The sequence below is a fragment of the Beta vulgaris genome, chromosome 2 (assembly GCF_026745355.1).
Source record: "Beta vulgaris subsp. vulgaris cultivar EL10 chromosome 2, EL10.2, whole genome shotgun sequence".
Lineage (NCBI taxonomy): Eukaryota > Viridiplantae > Streptophyta > Magnoliopsida > Caryophyllales > Amaranthaceae > Beta > Beta vulgaris.
In genome coordinates this window covers 35,822,157-35,839,624 of record NC_079203.1, presented here as the reverse complement: position 1 = coordinate 35,839,624, position 17,468 = coordinate 35,822,157, and the positions used below count along the sequence as shown (strand labels likewise).

At 37.1% G+C, this 17,468-nt stretch overlaps 1 protein-coding gene across 1 annotated transcript; it reads left to right on the top strand.

Annotated features, from left to right (window-relative positions):
* Positions 1-618: 618 nt before the first annotated feature.
* Positions 619-16,498, top strand: LOC104886842 (calcium-dependent mitochondrial ATP-magnesium/phosphate carrier protein 1). Its single transcript, XM_010671372.4, has 9 exons — positions 619-868; positions 1,018-1,121; positions 1,295-2,563; positions 7,127-7,544; positions 11,248-11,392; positions 11,579-11,694; positions 11,794-11,872; positions 14,507-14,740; positions 15,893-16,498. The coding sequence occupies exons 3-9, from the start codon at positions 1,396-1,398 to the stop codon at positions 16,223-16,225; spliced, it is 2,493 nt and encodes an 830-aa protein (XP_010669674.1). The 5' UTR covers positions 619-868; positions 1,018-1,121; positions 1,295-1,395; the 3' UTR covers positions 16,226-16,498.
* Positions 16,499-17,468: the final 970 nt, after the last annotated feature.

Here is a 17,468-nt window from a genome sequence, read left to right as displayed (position 1 = left end):
AGGCTATGTTCAGTTCACCTTATTTTTGCTTATTTCAGATCTAATAAGATCAGATCAGAAAAAATAAGTTCAGATCAGATCAGTTCAGATCATGCTTATATTTAAAAATCATTATATCTTTCATTACATATTAGTAAAAATTATAATAATTGAATATTAATAAAGTACTCATTGAGGCGAATCAAACAAGACCCCACATGACTATATTTTTTCTTATATATTGAGAAAAATCTAAAAGATAAGATCTTGTAATCAGATCAGTTCAAATCAGATCAGATCAGATCAGAAAAAATAAATTCAAATCAGATCAGATAAGTTCAGATCAGAAAATTTCAGGTGAACTAAACATAGCCTCAATCTCCCAACCTATCACATCACAATTACATAATTCACTCATTGGATCAACATGGAGGTTAGGTTGCTGAGAATTAAAAACTGCAACCGTCAACCTTTTTGATCCTACGTGTCATTTGCTCATGTTTACACTTTCATGTCTATCCATTATCCATATTAAAAAAATCATTTAATTCATGTATTTTTTTTTTGAGGGGATTAATTCATGTATTTTTAGTTCTCCTTAAAATTTTTAAACAGATTCTCTTTTAGGTTATTTCCTTAACAAAACCAACAGTAAAAGAAAGCAGGAGACAAGAAAATAATAAAAAGAAGTTGAAAAGAATTAAAACCCCCCAAAAAAATAAAAATCAGAAAAATTACGCCAAAACAAAAACAAAAAAAGGGTTGATCTCTCTCACTACCATCCACTACAATTCTCGTTTAACACATTTCATTTGTCTGAAAATTTTCTGGGTAAATTTTATTATCATCAGAAAATTCTCTTCTTTTTCATATCCTCAAAATTTATCAGGTATACTATCTTTCTCTCTCCTTCATTAAAATAAGAACTTCAAGAAACCCAAAAAAAGAAAAATATACACTTGATAACTTGTGTTCTTTAATCTGCTTGAGATTATAGTTGAAATAAAACTTCACCCTTTTATTTTTATTCAATTTCAGGTGTGCCCATTTTGTTAATTTTATCAAGAAGTTGATTCTTGAAGTTTATGAGCTTCAATTTAGCTTCTTGCTAAACATGGAGAAAATTCTTTTATGGGATCCAAGTAATAGTTACATCGACACTGAATCTCATTAATTTTGTTCAATTTTCTTTCATTTGTTATTGGGTTAATCTCTATTTTGTTTGTTATTATTGCAAAGATCTCATTTGTCGAATTTGGCTGGTGTTTGAACTCTGAATTGAATGAGAATATTGGAATGTGTTTGATGATTGCAGTTGATTGATTTGATTTATCCGTGACGCGTTTGTTGGTACTGAAGTTGTTTGTAAATTCTGAATTCTGGGTTGGTAGAGGGGTTAATTGTAGGGTTTTAGAGATGGTATCTAGGAATGACCCTGTTGAATCATTGCTTAATTCAATTCAAGTTGTTAAAGATGCTTTTACGCCTTTAGAAGCGGGTATTAAGAAGGCCACAAAGGAGTTTGAGTTAGCTTGGTTGAGGGCGAAGAGTGGCACTCGTAATGCTGAACTTTTAGGGCAGTTGAATAGTTATGGCAGTGTTAGTGTCAATAGTAGGAACAGTAAACTTCATTCATCTCCGTCGAAGAAGAAAAGTATCCCTTCCCATACTAGTGAGGACAAGAAAAAAGGATCGTCGATAAAGCTCCCAATAAAGACCATTTTAGGCATGCTTTCTCCAAACTGTGCTAATGCTGATCCTAAGGTTAATGTGCTAAAGGAAAGGTCGAAAGAAAGGGAGTGGGAGAAAAAAGATGCATCATGTGTGAACTGTTTGCAATTTGCGATGACATGGTCGGTGTTTCTCAATGGTTTTGCCCAGGCATTTCCCGCGTCTTTTAGATTAGGAAAGAAAAGATGCTCAAAGACAAGTGATGAGGAAAAGGCTTCATTTGTCCACTCACCAAAATCTTCAGTTCTATATGACTCCAAGACAAAAGAAACAAAAAAGGGAATGTTTGTTATGATGATGCCAACAGAGGATACTAAATGTAATGAAGGGAAGCATTTAAGCCTTGAGCTGGTGGTAGCTCTCATTTTTGACCAGATAACACAAAATCTCCAAAAGCTTGATCACAGTGTTAAACAAAATGAGGAAATCTTTTATGAATCTTCACCAACCTCACCTCCACCCCCCTCTCACTTTGATCACTGGAAGGCGGTGACTAATATGTTCGAGGGCAAAAAGGCAGATGTGAATGTCTTCTTCGGGAATTTAAAGTTTGCTAGAGTGGGTGGAGTACCATCTACGCTTGTTGGAGTTGCATCTCCAATGAAAGAAGAAGATGAAAACGCGAATGCTAGCAATAGTGAAGAATCAGGAGGCTTATCAGCTCAAAAGCTGGCGAGTGGGCTACTTAATATCCCCTTGTCCAATGTCGAGCGCTTGAAATCAACGCTGTCAACTGTGTCAATTGCAGAACTTATGGAGCTTGTGCCTCAACTTGGACGTTCTTCTAAAGACATTCCTGACAAGAAGAAGTTGATATCCGTGCAAGACTTCTTCAGATACACTGAGGCAGAAGGTATTCTTTTAATAATTTACTTACTGCTTCCAAACTTTGATATGAAACATTAGGTCCTTTAGTTTGTAGATTTTTCGTTTTTTGTGCAGTGATGCATGGAGTGTTAATTATAGCACGTCATAATTGATTTTGCTTTTCTGTTTTTTATATGTTTGGATATAATACCTAAAGTCTTGCAGAATAATTTAAGTTACCTCAGTCAGATAGGTTGAGGCTTAAGTTACTCTTATATTTCACGCTATGTTGCCTCTTTTGGTATTTCACAACAAAGTGCTTTTGCATAACAATACTTTTTGGGTGTGTGTGGGGAAGGGGGGGGGGGAGTGGTCGCTGTGTGTGTCTCTGCTAGTGTTTTCTCATAGTCTTTATGAATTTAGACGATGATGTGAGGGCCTTTACGAGACTAAGGTATGGAGATCCCCTCTTTTTTTTCTTGTTTACTTTTATGGTGGATGTCTTGAGCCATGTAATTTTGAGGGGAGTGGGTTTGGGTTTTGGTGGTTAAGGTGTGTGTGGGTGGTTGTCTTTGTTAGTCTTGTTTTAGGGTCTCAATGAATTTTTGACCTAGACGGATATTTTAGGGACTCTACAAGCTTGAGGTGTGGAAATCCTCTATCTTTATTTGTTTGCTTTCATAGTGGATGTCTTTGTGTTGTTATATGGAGGGGAGTGGATCTCGGTTTCGGGGATTAAGGTGTTTGGGGAAGTGATTGTTGTCATCTGTTTGAATTGTAGGGAAATTTATTTGGTTCCTCTCCGATGTTTTTGTAGAAAACTCAGTGTGTTTCTACGATTTGCAAATCACTAACTTCGCCTCTTTTCCTGCATTATTCTAAATGAATATAGTGTTGCCAGGTTTGCTGTTAATGAGGTTTCTTTTGAAACTTTGCTTCCATGGCAGATTGGGGTGTCCTAACATTTTGCTAGTGTGAGGTCTCATTGAAAAGATTATCCTTGAGAAGTCTCTTCTAGGATCTAGTGCTCAAGAAAGTCTCTCATTGGTTAGATAAGTGGAGGATGAGTTTGAATTTGTTTTGGGGACCGTGCTGTAGTCGTTTAATCTTGCTTGCCATTGTAACTTTTTGGACTATCTGATGTAGCCTATAGGCGGTGGAAATTGTGAGGGAGTTTTTTAGGTCATGGGTGGGGAAGATTATCCTTGAATATGTTTTTTTTTTTTTTGTCAAAATGGATCTAGCTTGTAGGGCCTACAGTTTGTAGGCTTATGTTACTCTGACTTGGGTATTTGTGTCGGAATAGGTATGTGTCTAAGTGTGCCTCTGTTTATATATATAAAATCTCCATGATATTGGCCCTAAGTGAGGAAGTATTCATATCCATGTTGGAGTGTTGAGGATCGGACCTCCGTGACGTGAGATGAAGTCTGGAAAACATAGCTATGGGCTTAAGGAATGAAGTCTAGCTTTCTAGGCTTTAGGGCCTTTGAATCTGAAAGCAACTCTGTTGTTTGGAAAGTGGCTCTGGTGTTTTCTTTTGGTTGAAGACAAGCGGAGCTACAGTATCGTTGGGTGTTTAGTAGTTTCACTTCTTTGCAGACACATAAAAGGCTTACATCTAGATGATGGTTAATCTGATGTCTATTCCTCTAAATCTTTATACTTCCTCTGATTTGTCATAGACGGGACTAAGGGGGAAGGCACAAGGTTTAAGATAAAGGATTAGGGGCCTAGTGGGTCTTTGGTCCAGAGTTTCCCATTTGATAAACTTAAAGGGGGAAAGAATATGGGTTTAAGAAATGACACGACCAAAACCACCATTGCCACCAACACCTCATGAGTCATGACCCACTGTCACAGCCACCAACAAAATCACCCACAAACCCTACTACCACAACCACCAAGCCCAGCTTCCACACCCAACCAAAATTCACGTCCAACCTCATTGTTCCCCACCACTAACATTACCACTAGAGCCACCGTGGCCACCACAACCCACATCAACCCACCAATATCCACCGTCAAAACCTCATTGGCCCATCATCAGGGTAACCACTTCCCACATCCCTCTACCGCTACTAACCACTTCCCACATCCCTCTACCGCTACTAACCCCACTTACTCATGACTTGTTACCTATGTTACTCAGACCCGGATTGAGTGTCTATTCGGATACGGGTGTCAAAATGTCCGACTCGGCTATTTTGTAGAGAAAAGACAAGTTTTTAGCTTAAATGAAGTATCCAAGTGTCGTGTCGGACACGACATGACACGACACCCGGTTTTTGAGGTAAATGAAGGTGTCGGAGTAACATAGCTCTTGACACCCCACAACAACCAGTCCACCACAAACTATATCATCCATGCTAAAAATTTCACAGGGATAGATTGAGATAGTGAGAAAGCAGATCGAGAGAGTGAAATAACAGATTGAGAAAGAAGTTTGAGTGATAAAGGAGATCGAGAGGAGAGAGAGTGAGATGAGAAAGAGAGAAGAGAAAGGTGCAATGGTGGTGCTCGATATTCTGAGGTTGTGGTGGTGCTTCTTCATTTTTCGACGTCTCCGATCTCTGGTGCTAGTGTTGGGCTTATACAAGAGCAGTTGGGTTTTGGTGAAGGTTGCGGTTGGTGGAGAGAGACGATGAAATGGTGGTGTTAGATGATGAAAATGGCAGTATCTCATTGGGGGTAATTGATTGGAGGGAGGTAATGTTTTGTGAAGTTGGACAAATCAATAATGGGGTCTTTTAAATGCGGTTTATTAATTGGAGAGGTTAACATTATGTTTAAGTTGAATGCTGGATGAGGGGCTAATGGAAGTCATAGACTTATAAACTTTCTAAATTTGCATCAAAATTATGGAGGAAGTATAAAATAATTGCATACTACTAAAAACGCTCACATCTCTTTTCTTTTCATTTCGATAAACCAAGAGGTGCTGAAAGGATAAAGGGGAAGTTTTAGATAAACTCAATATTGAATTGCTGTAGGAGGCCAATCAAAACCCTTTTCTATTAATGTGTTATGTGTATGGTTGAAGGACAGACTGGGAAGCTTGTATTATTGCTGTGCAAGCTTGCATCTTTCGTTTGAAACAGGCCGTTTGAGGTAGTGGGGTGAACTGAATTAGTCCAGTCTCCCTTTTGGTGGATCTGCATGTTAAAATACACATTTGTTAGATTTCAGAGGAAGGTCAGCAGTCAACATGTATATTAATTTTGTGGGTGTTGCACGCAGAACTATATGATAAGATCTTCTGGAGTAGACTCTCTGAGCCCATCTGTGGGGTATAATTTTTTTGTGCTCTGTTCAGTTTCATGCTTTGGCGGCTTCTCTGAGTAATCAATTTCTGATGTTCAATACAATTTCTCTGAGTACTTTTATGTATATATCATAGTTGGACTTCTTGTCCTTTTTGCTGTAGTGGTCTTATTATTTATTTATGAGGTTTTTCTTCAGAAAACAGTTTCAGAGATTTTTTTGTATCTAATATAGACCAACCACGAGAACGTAACTGAGATTGACTGAGTAAAAGGGTAATGAATGAAAGGAAGGAATGGAGAGTAAGTAAATTTAACATTTTGCATGTCACCCTTCTAATCTATTATAACGTGGATTCCAAAATGTGGTTTAGAGATTGTCTAATATAAGTCTTTTTTAAAGACGACCATTTTTTGGTTATGTTGATGTACACGTCTGTATAGTAACACCCGGTAAAACAAATATTGGTTAGAAATATGTACATCTTGGATATTTTGGTGATGCAACTAAAGAAATCAACAATGTTTCTGTAGTATGATGTATATTTTTTGCAAGTACATCTATTATTTGGTGCTGGGAGGCTAGGTTGCACATAGACGGGTAAGGATACGGGTGCGGATTCGGGTACGGGGATAGAAAACGGCAAGTTTTTGAAATTTTAGGAAAGGGTACGCGTACCCATACATGATACGTATCATATCGGGTACGGGTGCGGGTACGAGTACGTGACCCAGAAGAAGTACCCATGCTACATAGCTGGGAGGTATGTACTCTCATTGATGCTTGAGTTGCAAGTGTTGTTTGAATAGGATTTTTCACGCATACCAATTAAAGTTTTAGTATTGTTCTTTGTGCTTCAATCGGCGTGCAATTCTATCAAGTATAAACGACTTTGACCCTCACTAGAAAGCGAAATACTCGATATGACAAAGGTTGTGAGGAGATGTTGCTGACTTGAATGCAACAAAATTCCAGTTTCTCATCTTACATAAGTATACACAGAAGATCTAGTGATTCATGCTACTATTACAGTATCTGGTATCGGTCATTATGTGCATATGTATGTGTGTAGAATTCAGCAAGTTATATGATGACTGTTGTGAGTGAATTTACATTTCTACCCCACTAGAACACGGCTCTGTTTCTTGGGTTTTTTTGTTGATTAAATGTAAATAAGTAAAAGTTCTTCCCTTCTGGTCATTATTTCTTTTATCTGCACAACCTCGTTGGTTTATTTGAGGTCCTTCTTTGCACTTCCAAACCATAAAGGTGAAGTTATCCTTTTGGGGGAGGGGGTTCTGGATCCAAAAGATCACTGAAGACAAAGGGTCATGAATTTTTACAGGAAGGAAATTCTTCGAGGAGCTGGACCGGGATGGGGATGGCCAAGTAAACCTAGAAGATCTTGAAATAGCGATGAGAAAAAGAAAATTACCGCGCAAATATGCAAGAGAATTTCTGCGACGTGCTAGAAGTCACCTATTTGCAAAATCTTTTGGCTGGAAGCAGCTTTTGACCTTGATGGAACAGAGGGAAGCAACAATTCTTCGTGCTTATACTTCTTTATGCCTGAGCAAGTCTGGCACACTCCAGAAAAGTGAAATTTTAGCATCTCTAAAAAATGCTGGACTTCCTGCTAATGAAGACAATGCAGATGCTATGATGAGATTTTTGAATGCAGATGCTGGAGGGTCCATATCTTATGGACATTTTCGAAATTTTATGATGTTGCTACCTTCTGATCGTTTGCAAGATGATCCTCGGTGAGAGAACTTTTCATTATTATAGTTCTTTATACTGTATACTTCATTATTCACGTGGTATATGATGTCATCATTAAAAATATTATTATAATGAAGGCTTGGAGATCAAATGTTTCTTTTATCATGTGGTTCTCACACTATAAGAAGAATATTTTATCAGAATGAAGAACAATTATTAGTTAAGATCTTGCTTGGCTGCTGGCAACAGTAAAAGGGAAATACAAAGTGGAAAAGGGTTTCATTATTCACGTGGTATGGTTACAATATTGGAGTATTAACTGTCTATGCAATAGGAGTTTAGGAATTCAAATCAAGTGCAATATTGGAGTATCGGTGGTGGTGGTTTCTTTGCCACTGGTTACAAGTTCTTAGAGGGGTTTCTTCTAGTTGTCTCTTCCAGTTGTTTGAGGGACTTTATTCTGTATGATTTTCTTCCTCTTGTGCTTTGTGACCATTGACAAAGATGATGAATTTAAGAAATTCCATTTTCCTTTCATTGTGATGAAAATTATAAATTTTCAGGGTATCTGGTGGGTTCTATATCACAATTGGAGAATCCTTATTGTATTCTTGCTCTAGTTGAATCTTGCGAGGATGAAGGCGATGCTCTCTAAGCTAGGATATTCAGTTCAGCTCATTGCAAGTATTCTCTAGCTGTGAAATTCAATTGCTGTTTATAGCCAGGCCTGATATTGAGATGTCGCTTTATAGAATTTAGTATCGTTGTTAATCTCAATTTGTGCCCTGCTCACTGTAAGGGAAAGATTTTATCTGATTTGAGTAATGCTGTACTTCAGTTTTGGCTTATAGCTTATTGTTATAGGAATGTTGATGAACTTCTTAGGAGAGCCCTTGCAGAGATGAATTGAATAGGCCAGCTTTAGCTTCCAATGATCTCATTAGCCTTGGAGGTTAATCTTGATAACATATAAGTGATAAAGTTAGGAGGTGAGTTCGAAATGGGTTGGAATGAAGTGAGTGAAAGTAGTAAGCAAAGAACTTTTATCATAGGACTATGGATCTATGAGTCTATGAGAGGGGTTCAGGAAGGGTCAGAAAGGAGTGCTATAGAATAGTAACCTCAGAGGTTTTGAGGGTTTCCAGTCACCAATATCCTTGATCAGGCAACTTTTCTTTCTCCCTTAAGTGCAATTTAATTTATAGGTCAAGAAAATACTACTGTGTTCCAGTGAACAGTTCATGTAGTCCTCTAATTGCCCTTCTTTTGACTAAATTGTCTTTGTTCCTGGCTCAAAGATTGCTTCCTATAGTATGTGGCACTTTGTGCTGGAGAGGTGTTTCTTCTCTTGTCATCACTCCATGATCAAAATCAGAAATCTGGTTCCGTTTGAACAAGAAAATGGGTAAAAGGTGTACAAGGGACCATAATGATGAACATAGAAGATCTTTCCCATGTCAATGCAGTTGGTGCTATTGATGAGTCGAGTAATTCAGATGGGAAGGATGTTAGTGGGATCACAGATCACTATGAGGTTGGAGCAGATAATTCAAGATTGAAGCTTTTTGTATTGGATAAATGAGGCATAGGTTCCAGCTTCTCTCATGATTCTCTTTCCCCAAGTATGTCCATTTCTCATTAAAATCCAAGACCATCTTGGGTTCCTTCAGCCAAAATCAACTCTAATCTGGGAAGGAAAATTAGAATCTTGAAGGAAGTCAAATAGACAGTACCTTTTCCTCTATGACTATATTCCTACCTTGTTCCAGCCAGTGGTATTTGTGTTTACAACGAAATATTTGTGTTTACAACGAAAGACTGCTCTTTTGTTAATAAGCGATATGAAGTGTTCTATTTGGAAGAAATTAGTCTTTTGTCTGGTTGTGTCTAGTTCTTGTTTTTGATCATGTAGTTAGAGCAGTCTCAGAGTATTGCAATCAGTGTCAGAGCTCTGTTTTTGTGTGACAAAGAACAAAAAGGAAAGAGACAGTGGTCTGAAAGAAATGCCTAAACCATCAGTTTTTTCGACCTTTCTGTATATGTTTAGTGTGGCTCGTATTATGTACACATTCTTGCTATTTGCCCTTCAAACTTTTTTCATTTTTTTTTTAATTTTTGGCTGCCATTTTTATGTTATGTTTGCTTTGCTGAGAAAGATATTGGTTATGCTCTTCCATGGAAAAGTGATAGTGCAAGCACCTTTTTAGGAGAAGAGTGGACCTTAAGAATCACTTGCAGGAGTTTTTGGGAGAAGATGAAGTTCGGTGTGCAAGGATCTAGAGTAGGGTTGGCGTCCTATTGTTGCTCTCTCAGGTGGTATATAGTAAGAGGAAGAGTTTGGACTAGCTCCGGGAGATCTGATCACGAAATTCTTGCTCACTGAATTTTGGATTTTTAAATCACTCACTTCTGTTGAGGACGTAGTGGTTAGCCACATGTCTGCAATATATAATGTCCCTGTTCCAGAGGATTCTTTATAATTTGGTTTGAGGGGATCTTTGAGGAGGGAGGGTTATTTTTTCCCTTTCCTTTCCATTTAATTTTCTAATTATGGGAGTATGGATTTTCTGGATCCTGATGGTTAACTGCAAGTTATCTATCATGATTGTGGGGAGATAATAGAAAGGATCTTTGTTTGTAACCCCCTCTTTTCTGACTGTATAATGGCGGGGTGTGGCTTTCATGCTGTTTTCCCTCAATTTTACCACCTCATTGTAGGTATATCGTGATCTGGTAGTGTTACAACTTTTATGTTGGTGGTCGTGAAAGCTTCACAAATGTGTAAAAATTTGACTTAATACAGAATATCTATATATATGTATATATATATATATATATATAGGGTTGGGTTCTAGTGAGAACCCTCTTATGGTGAGAACCGTGAGAACCACTTAAAATGAGTAAAAACTTCCTAAAATGAACAAAAAAAGTAACAAATGAGCAGAAACATAAAATGAGTAGAAAACATTAAGTTATCAAAAACGTAAAATGGACAAAAAAAGAAGAAAAACGTAAAATGAGCATGAAAAAATTCAATGAGAAAAAAAAGTAAAATGAGCAAAACGTAAAATGAGCAAAAATGTTGATAAATGAGCACAAAATTGTTAAATAAGCAAAACCATAAAATAAGTGAAACAAAAAATGAGCAAAAATGTTATGAAATGATCAAAATCATCGTAAAATGAAGAAAAATTAGTGGTTCTCACGGTTCTCACCATAAGGGTGGTTCTCATGTGAACTTAAACCTATATATATATATATATATATATATATATATACATATATATATACATATACATATATACATATACATATACATATATACATATACATATATACATATGGAAGTGAGTTCATATGAGAATGCATACTTACATGAGAAATGAGAATTAATTTTACGCGATATAACTCTTATGAATAAGTGATGTAACTCTAATGAAAAAGTGATGTAACTTCAAAAAAAGAATATTAGAAAAGAAAAATTCAAAACAATTTTTTTCTTTTGGAATCAAATTTTTTTAGGGGGGTATAACTCTAATAAACAAGTGTTGTAACTCTAATCTAATCATGTGGTTGAGATTCATTCTCATTTCTCATGTGATCTTACCCCTATATATATATATATATATATATATATATATATATTCCAATGTGGAACATCTGATTCTTCCTGGCTTGAGCTATCTGTTTATTAAAATAGTGCTGCCCCCAGTCACTTGCATCACCTTTGTTTGATGGATGCAGAAATGTATGGTTTGAGGCTGCTACTGTGGTTCCTGTTGCTCCACCTGTGGAAATTCCTGCTGGAAGTGTTCTACGATCTGCTCTAGCAGGCGGTCTTGCCTCTGGGCTCTCGACATCTTTATTACACCCAGTTGACACCATAAAGGCATGTTCATACGTGAACTTTAAATTCTCGCAGTATTACCGCTCAACAATTTGTCTGATCCCCTAGCTCTTCCATTAAAGTGAATGCAGCTTTTAAGACTGGGAAACATATCATGTTTATATAGCTGTCAGTTTTCAGAATATATTCTTAACTCGAGGCTGTCTAACAATGCTTCATTGCTTTCAGACTCGAGTTCAAACATCAACCTTTTCTTTTCCTGAAGTTATAGCAAGAGTTCCACAAATTGGAGTTCGAGGCTTATACAGGGGTGCCATCCCAGCAATTCTTGGGCAGTTTACTAGGTCACTACTTCTCTCTTGTCAGTTGTCATTTTTATCTTTTTTTGATCATATTTTTGGTTATATTTATGCTCCCTTGACTCATATCTCTTAAAATTGCAGCCATGGACTACGAACTGGAACTTTTGAAGCGACTAAGCTTGTGTTAATAAACGTTGCTCCAAATTTGCCTGAATTGCAGGTAGCGGTTCTATTCAGTAGCATCTCCATAACATGCTGGCTGGTGCAGTGGTGCACCATATAGAAATTTAGAGGATATATAAATTTTCAAACTTTCCAAGTTGCCATATACTTCATCTGTTTTTTAACACTCGCAACGATTAAAATGAGCACAAGGACCAAGAAGAGGAGAGAGAGAAAAAGAACCCATGTGCTAGGAGAGAGAAAGAGAGAATATATTGCTAAAAATGTCAACTTTGCGAGTAATAGAGAACTTCCTTAAATCGGAAAAGTTATACCTATTAAAAAACTGAGGAAGTATAGAATAGCCATTCGTGTTTAGTTATCAGTTTGTGCTCTTTTATTGATTTGCGCATGTCGTCTATGTGATTACTACTGATAAAAATATATTACAATTTTTCCTGACTAAATAAATTGTTTTGGACGGTTGGACCATTAGCCATTACCACATGGAGTTCCCTCATAATCTTCTCCAATTCTCATCTAGATCAAGATTTTAAGACAGGCAGTAACGAGAATATGGTCAGTATACAAAAGGATTGCAACACAAGCTCATATAGGAAGTAAGCTTTCTTCTACCTGTCTATTCTTCGTGAGACTCTCATGAGTCATGAACGTCGGATCCATATGACACTTCCTGTAGGGTTATACCAGGAAGGGAACTGGATAGATAAGGGGAAAGTTCAAAATCACAGAACCTACTAAAGAAGAAATTTTATGCAGGGTATAGAAGTCCATACCATAGCTAACACCGAAAATTGTCTACTAGACTCTCGACCTCATTCTTGAGGGTAAATTGACTCAAAGGCTATGTAGAACAGTGACTAGATTCTTGATGTTCTTCTAGATCACTGGAAAGGAACATGGTAATAGGCTAATAGCATCCACAAACTGCACCTGAAAGGCAACATGATCCGTTTCCACTTTGAACCCTCCGTTTGGTAGCCTGTAAGAAGGGGTCATAATAGTGATGAATTATGTAAGTTTAAAGAAAGTCCCGTGCCCGTGCCCGTGCCCGTGCCCACGGTAATAGAATTTCATCCTCAAACACGTGTTGTTTTTCTTCACAAAATTTTCATAATTACTCAATAGCACCTCTAAAGTGGTAATGAATCGTAAGGAAAATTTGTGAAAGAAGATAAGGGAATGGAAAAACATTACCATTGTCCTTGGCATCACTTGCTTCACAAAATGATCTTATTTGTCACTATCACAACTATCTATTACCGCCTACAACAGGCAGTGAATGTTAAAGAACATCACTCTTTTACTATTCATATGGCAACATCCTGAATGCTGCATGAAACAAACTTCCATAGTCACCCTAGTATTTCATATGATTCCCCCTCCTTCCCCCGTCCCCCCCTTCCCACCAAAAAAAGAAAGAAAACTGAACGCCTCCCCTAGCAAGGAGGAAGTTATTAAGAGGATCTTACGATCTCTCATAGAAAGGTAAAGCAGTCTTAAAGCTTGTTTCAACTTTCTATAAATTGCTGCTTTTGCTTCTAGCTAGTTCAGTGGATAATATGGTGGCGCTCCAGCTCACTCCTAACTCTTAAAAAAAGGGAGGATTCACGATTTCACGTGTTTCCAGTGATCCTATCCTTGTACTCAGCCATAATATTCCTGCTTGATTAGCATCAGAAGAACTTGGTTTAGCAATGTTATTGCCTTTGGTATGCTTTACATATTCTGTCCGTAAGGGGTGTAGAGTGTAGAGTGTAGAGCTAGCACTTCGATATTCTAGTGATTGGCTAATTTTTTTTATGTAGCTTTCCGTGACTGTTGATTGTTGACTGCTTCATGAGAGCATTACATAGCTATTGGAGTTTCTATATTCTAAAATTAAGAATAACTTCCTGTGATCAATATTGATGCCTCTTTGAATGGATTGTCCATTGTGTATGATGCTTAGATTTGAGTACATACTACATATGAGAAATGCAAAATTTTGAGTATATTACTTGGAATATTACTGCCCTGGAAACATCTAATTTTTAGGAATGGAGACTGCTACTCATGGTTCTTTTACTTGTTCATGGCTCTTGCTTCTGCTGTTTGTGACTTAATATTCTTTACTTTCCTTTATAAGCTTGCATAGTGCTCAATCATACAGTCTGTGTCTTTAGAAGGTCCTTCGGGTCGGTGTGCATATTGCCTATCACTCATTAATGATGCATTTAGACTGTACCAATAAGTTCATTGTGGATTTCTTGTTGGAATAGATTATAATTTCATGAGCTCTTAAGAATATATCCTCCCGATGGTTTATGTTCACATCTAAACTTTTTTCCTTCCATTTTTATATTTGTTTTCACCATTTTCACTGTATTGGGCACTGGCAACTGCTTTCTTTTTATGGTTACTCTTTCGCCTAATCTAATATTAGTTTGTTTTTTTTGTCTGATGTTCTGATCAGACGTGTTTGGTCAGAGAACAACTTTTGCCTGATTTTCTCATTTGAGAATTTACTTGTTACAATTTAAATATAGATTTTTTTATAGCTATTTTACTATTCAACTTTTTATCTATTCTGTAACTTCTATTGTTTTTTGCTCACCTAATTGACGGTTTCATCATAAAATATCTTTCCGTTGACATTATTTTAACATAGAGGTATTGATATATTGTTCAGATCCAATCTTTAGCATCATTTTGTAGCACATTGCTGGGAACTGCAACGAGAATACCATGTGAGGTACTGAAGCAGCGGTTACAGGCTGGGATTTTTGAGAATGTCGGAGAGGCTATTGTGGGTACTTGGCGACAAGATGGTCTCAAGGGATTTTTTCGTGGAACTGGTGTAACTCTTTGCCGAGAGGTTCCATTATATGTTGCTGGCATGGGGCTGTATGCTGAGTCCAAGAAGGTATTTACCTTCTTCTGTAAGCGAAGATCAATCTAATTAATCTTATTTCTAATCCCTTTTTATGTTTGTCCATTTCTTCTTTCTTGATCATGATTCAGACAAGCATACAGATTACAGGTGTACCATAGGTTTGTTGCATGTTATCTAGAATGATTAGCCATCGAAATGGACGGAACAGCGGAACACAATCAAAGGAACAAAGATACACACATATAGAAGAGCACACTGGGCATTAACTATGCCAGGATTCTTAACCCCAACCCACCTACTAGTGAGCGGTCTAATCTCATAGCCACCTGCAACCAAAAGAATTATAAAACACCACCCATGGATCATATCTCTTCTACCCTCACTAACTGTTAACAATTTCTCTTATAAATTATTAGTTTGACCATCATCCAAAGTCAAACTCTATCTTAGCTAATTTTCCTATTAGATGATATCATGTTAGAGGACTTTAGTGGTGTAACAAATTAGCTTCGTGGTTTATGCAATTTGCATTTGCTTACAAAGTACTCCCTCCGATTTTTATTAGTTTACCCACTTCTTTGGGCACAGAGCTTCCGGAGTTTTTGGTATGTGGGTCATATAAGGAAGAGAAAGTACTAATGTATTGGCGTATTGTATTGAAGTTAGTGTTGTGGGCCAAGAAAAGTCGATGAGAATGCAAAGACAATAATAAACAATTTGCGGGACCATTCCAAAAAGAGAAAAAAAAGAAGTGGGTAAACTAAGAAGGGACAACCCTAAAAAAAAATTGGATAAACTAATAAAAACCAGAGGTAGTAGTAGTTAATTTTTACTAAAATGGCTATTTACTAGCTAAAGATTCATATTTCGCTCTTTTCAACTTTCATGACGAGTTAACTTTTAGCATATTATCATTTTCTCCAATATTTTAACAGAACTTCTATGATTTTATGATCCACACAAGCACTCATTGAACCAAACTAGAATTTGGATCCTGAATTCCTGATGACATTGGGTGGTTATCCATAGATGAAATAAGACTTGTGGGTTTTTTCTTTTAGCTGTGTGGGCTATGATATTGGAACCCTGAGCATATTGCAAATTACTTGCTGACATTATGGTGCGTATGCCATGTTCTTCTTTATTATCTTATTAATCTGTTTCTGTTATGTTTTTCATTAGCTTGCTCAGCATCTCCTGGGTCGGGAATTGGAGGCATGGGAGACGATCACAGTCGGGGCATTATCTGGAGGGATTGCTGCTGTTGTTACTACACCCTTTGATGTGCTAAAGACTAGAATGATGACGGCTCCCCATGGCTTACCAATATCAACCTCGATGATAGCATTTTCCATTCTCCGCCAGGAGGGCCCCCTTGGATTCTTTAAAGGAGCATTACCCAGGTTTTTCTGGGTTGCTCCCCTTGGTGCAATGAACTTTGCAGGTTACGAACTTGCAAAGAATGCCATGATTAAAAGTGAAGAGACATCCGGGGATGAAATTCCGCAAAAGTAGCTAGCGTCGTCTATGTAAAACTGGACCACCTTTCTTTTTGTTGTAAAGCAGGTTTTATTTAGTACAGCTGCAGGCTCTTTTGTTTTTCTTATAGAGAGATAGCATGTAGCTGCTGGAAAAATTTTGAGGTGTTTTTTCTCTGTCCCAAAATAGCAGCTTATGTTTCACATTTCATGTGGCGGATCTTTTTTTTGCCTGATGTTCATATCTCTTGTAACATTTGACTTTTTTCTTTATTGACGAACATAATGCACATATTTTTCTGGTTTCTAACTTATGCTGTCTAGTTCATTTGTAGACATTTTTATAAATGTAATGTTACTAACTTTTACTACATCTCATTTTGCCTAAAAAAAGACTAGCTAAATCTGATGAGTATTACTTTATGCAGAAAACAATGTTTTGCACAGAAAATGTGCAAACTATAGGTTTCCATGTCTGTTTCACCAAAAAACACAGTTGAAGAAAGGGGACACATAATTACATATTACATGCCCGCTTTGTTTCTTAGAAAGTGCGGCGTTCCTAATATCTTTTGAGTAGTGTAAATTAGGGCCAGCTATGGGTCTCTGCACCAAACTCATAGCACAAGGTCTAGAAATTATGAGGGCCTCTATATTTTAGAGCTCATTTTTTTTTTTATGTAAATTCTATTTATTGTTTTTTTTTTTACATCGAGAAACTTTGCATTAATTAAAAAATGGAGTGTAGTTTAATGCTAATACAACTAAACAAAAATAACTAACACTAACAAGTACTACATTAACTCGTATTAAAGAAAACACAAACTATTATGTTCCAGTCTGAAAGACGTTTGTCTTGAGCGATTGCGGGTGAGGTTAGATATGAGAGGAAATCTGATGAGATATAGAACTCTGACAATCTTCATAAATAGATTGTCGTACAACAGCTAGTAGATTCCAACATCCACTAGACGCGAAATCCCAAGATCCTTGATGATCCTCCTGGGATTCTCTTGATTCAACTAACAATAAAGTCACGTTCTTTAGTAACTCTTGACCCTGCTGCGAGAGTATCCAGAGTTCAGTCACACTACACTGAAACTCGAAAGACGTGGAGGTCTTGACGTGCCATAAAACAAGTTGCAGTGCCTCCCACAAGATTTTTTTTTAGGTGTGATGACACTTGAAGCCATCACGAGAATTTGGAGCGAGTTAGATTGAAGAACTTCTCCCCACTGACGGATCTTAAGATCTAAACTGACAATCCCAAACCCATAAGA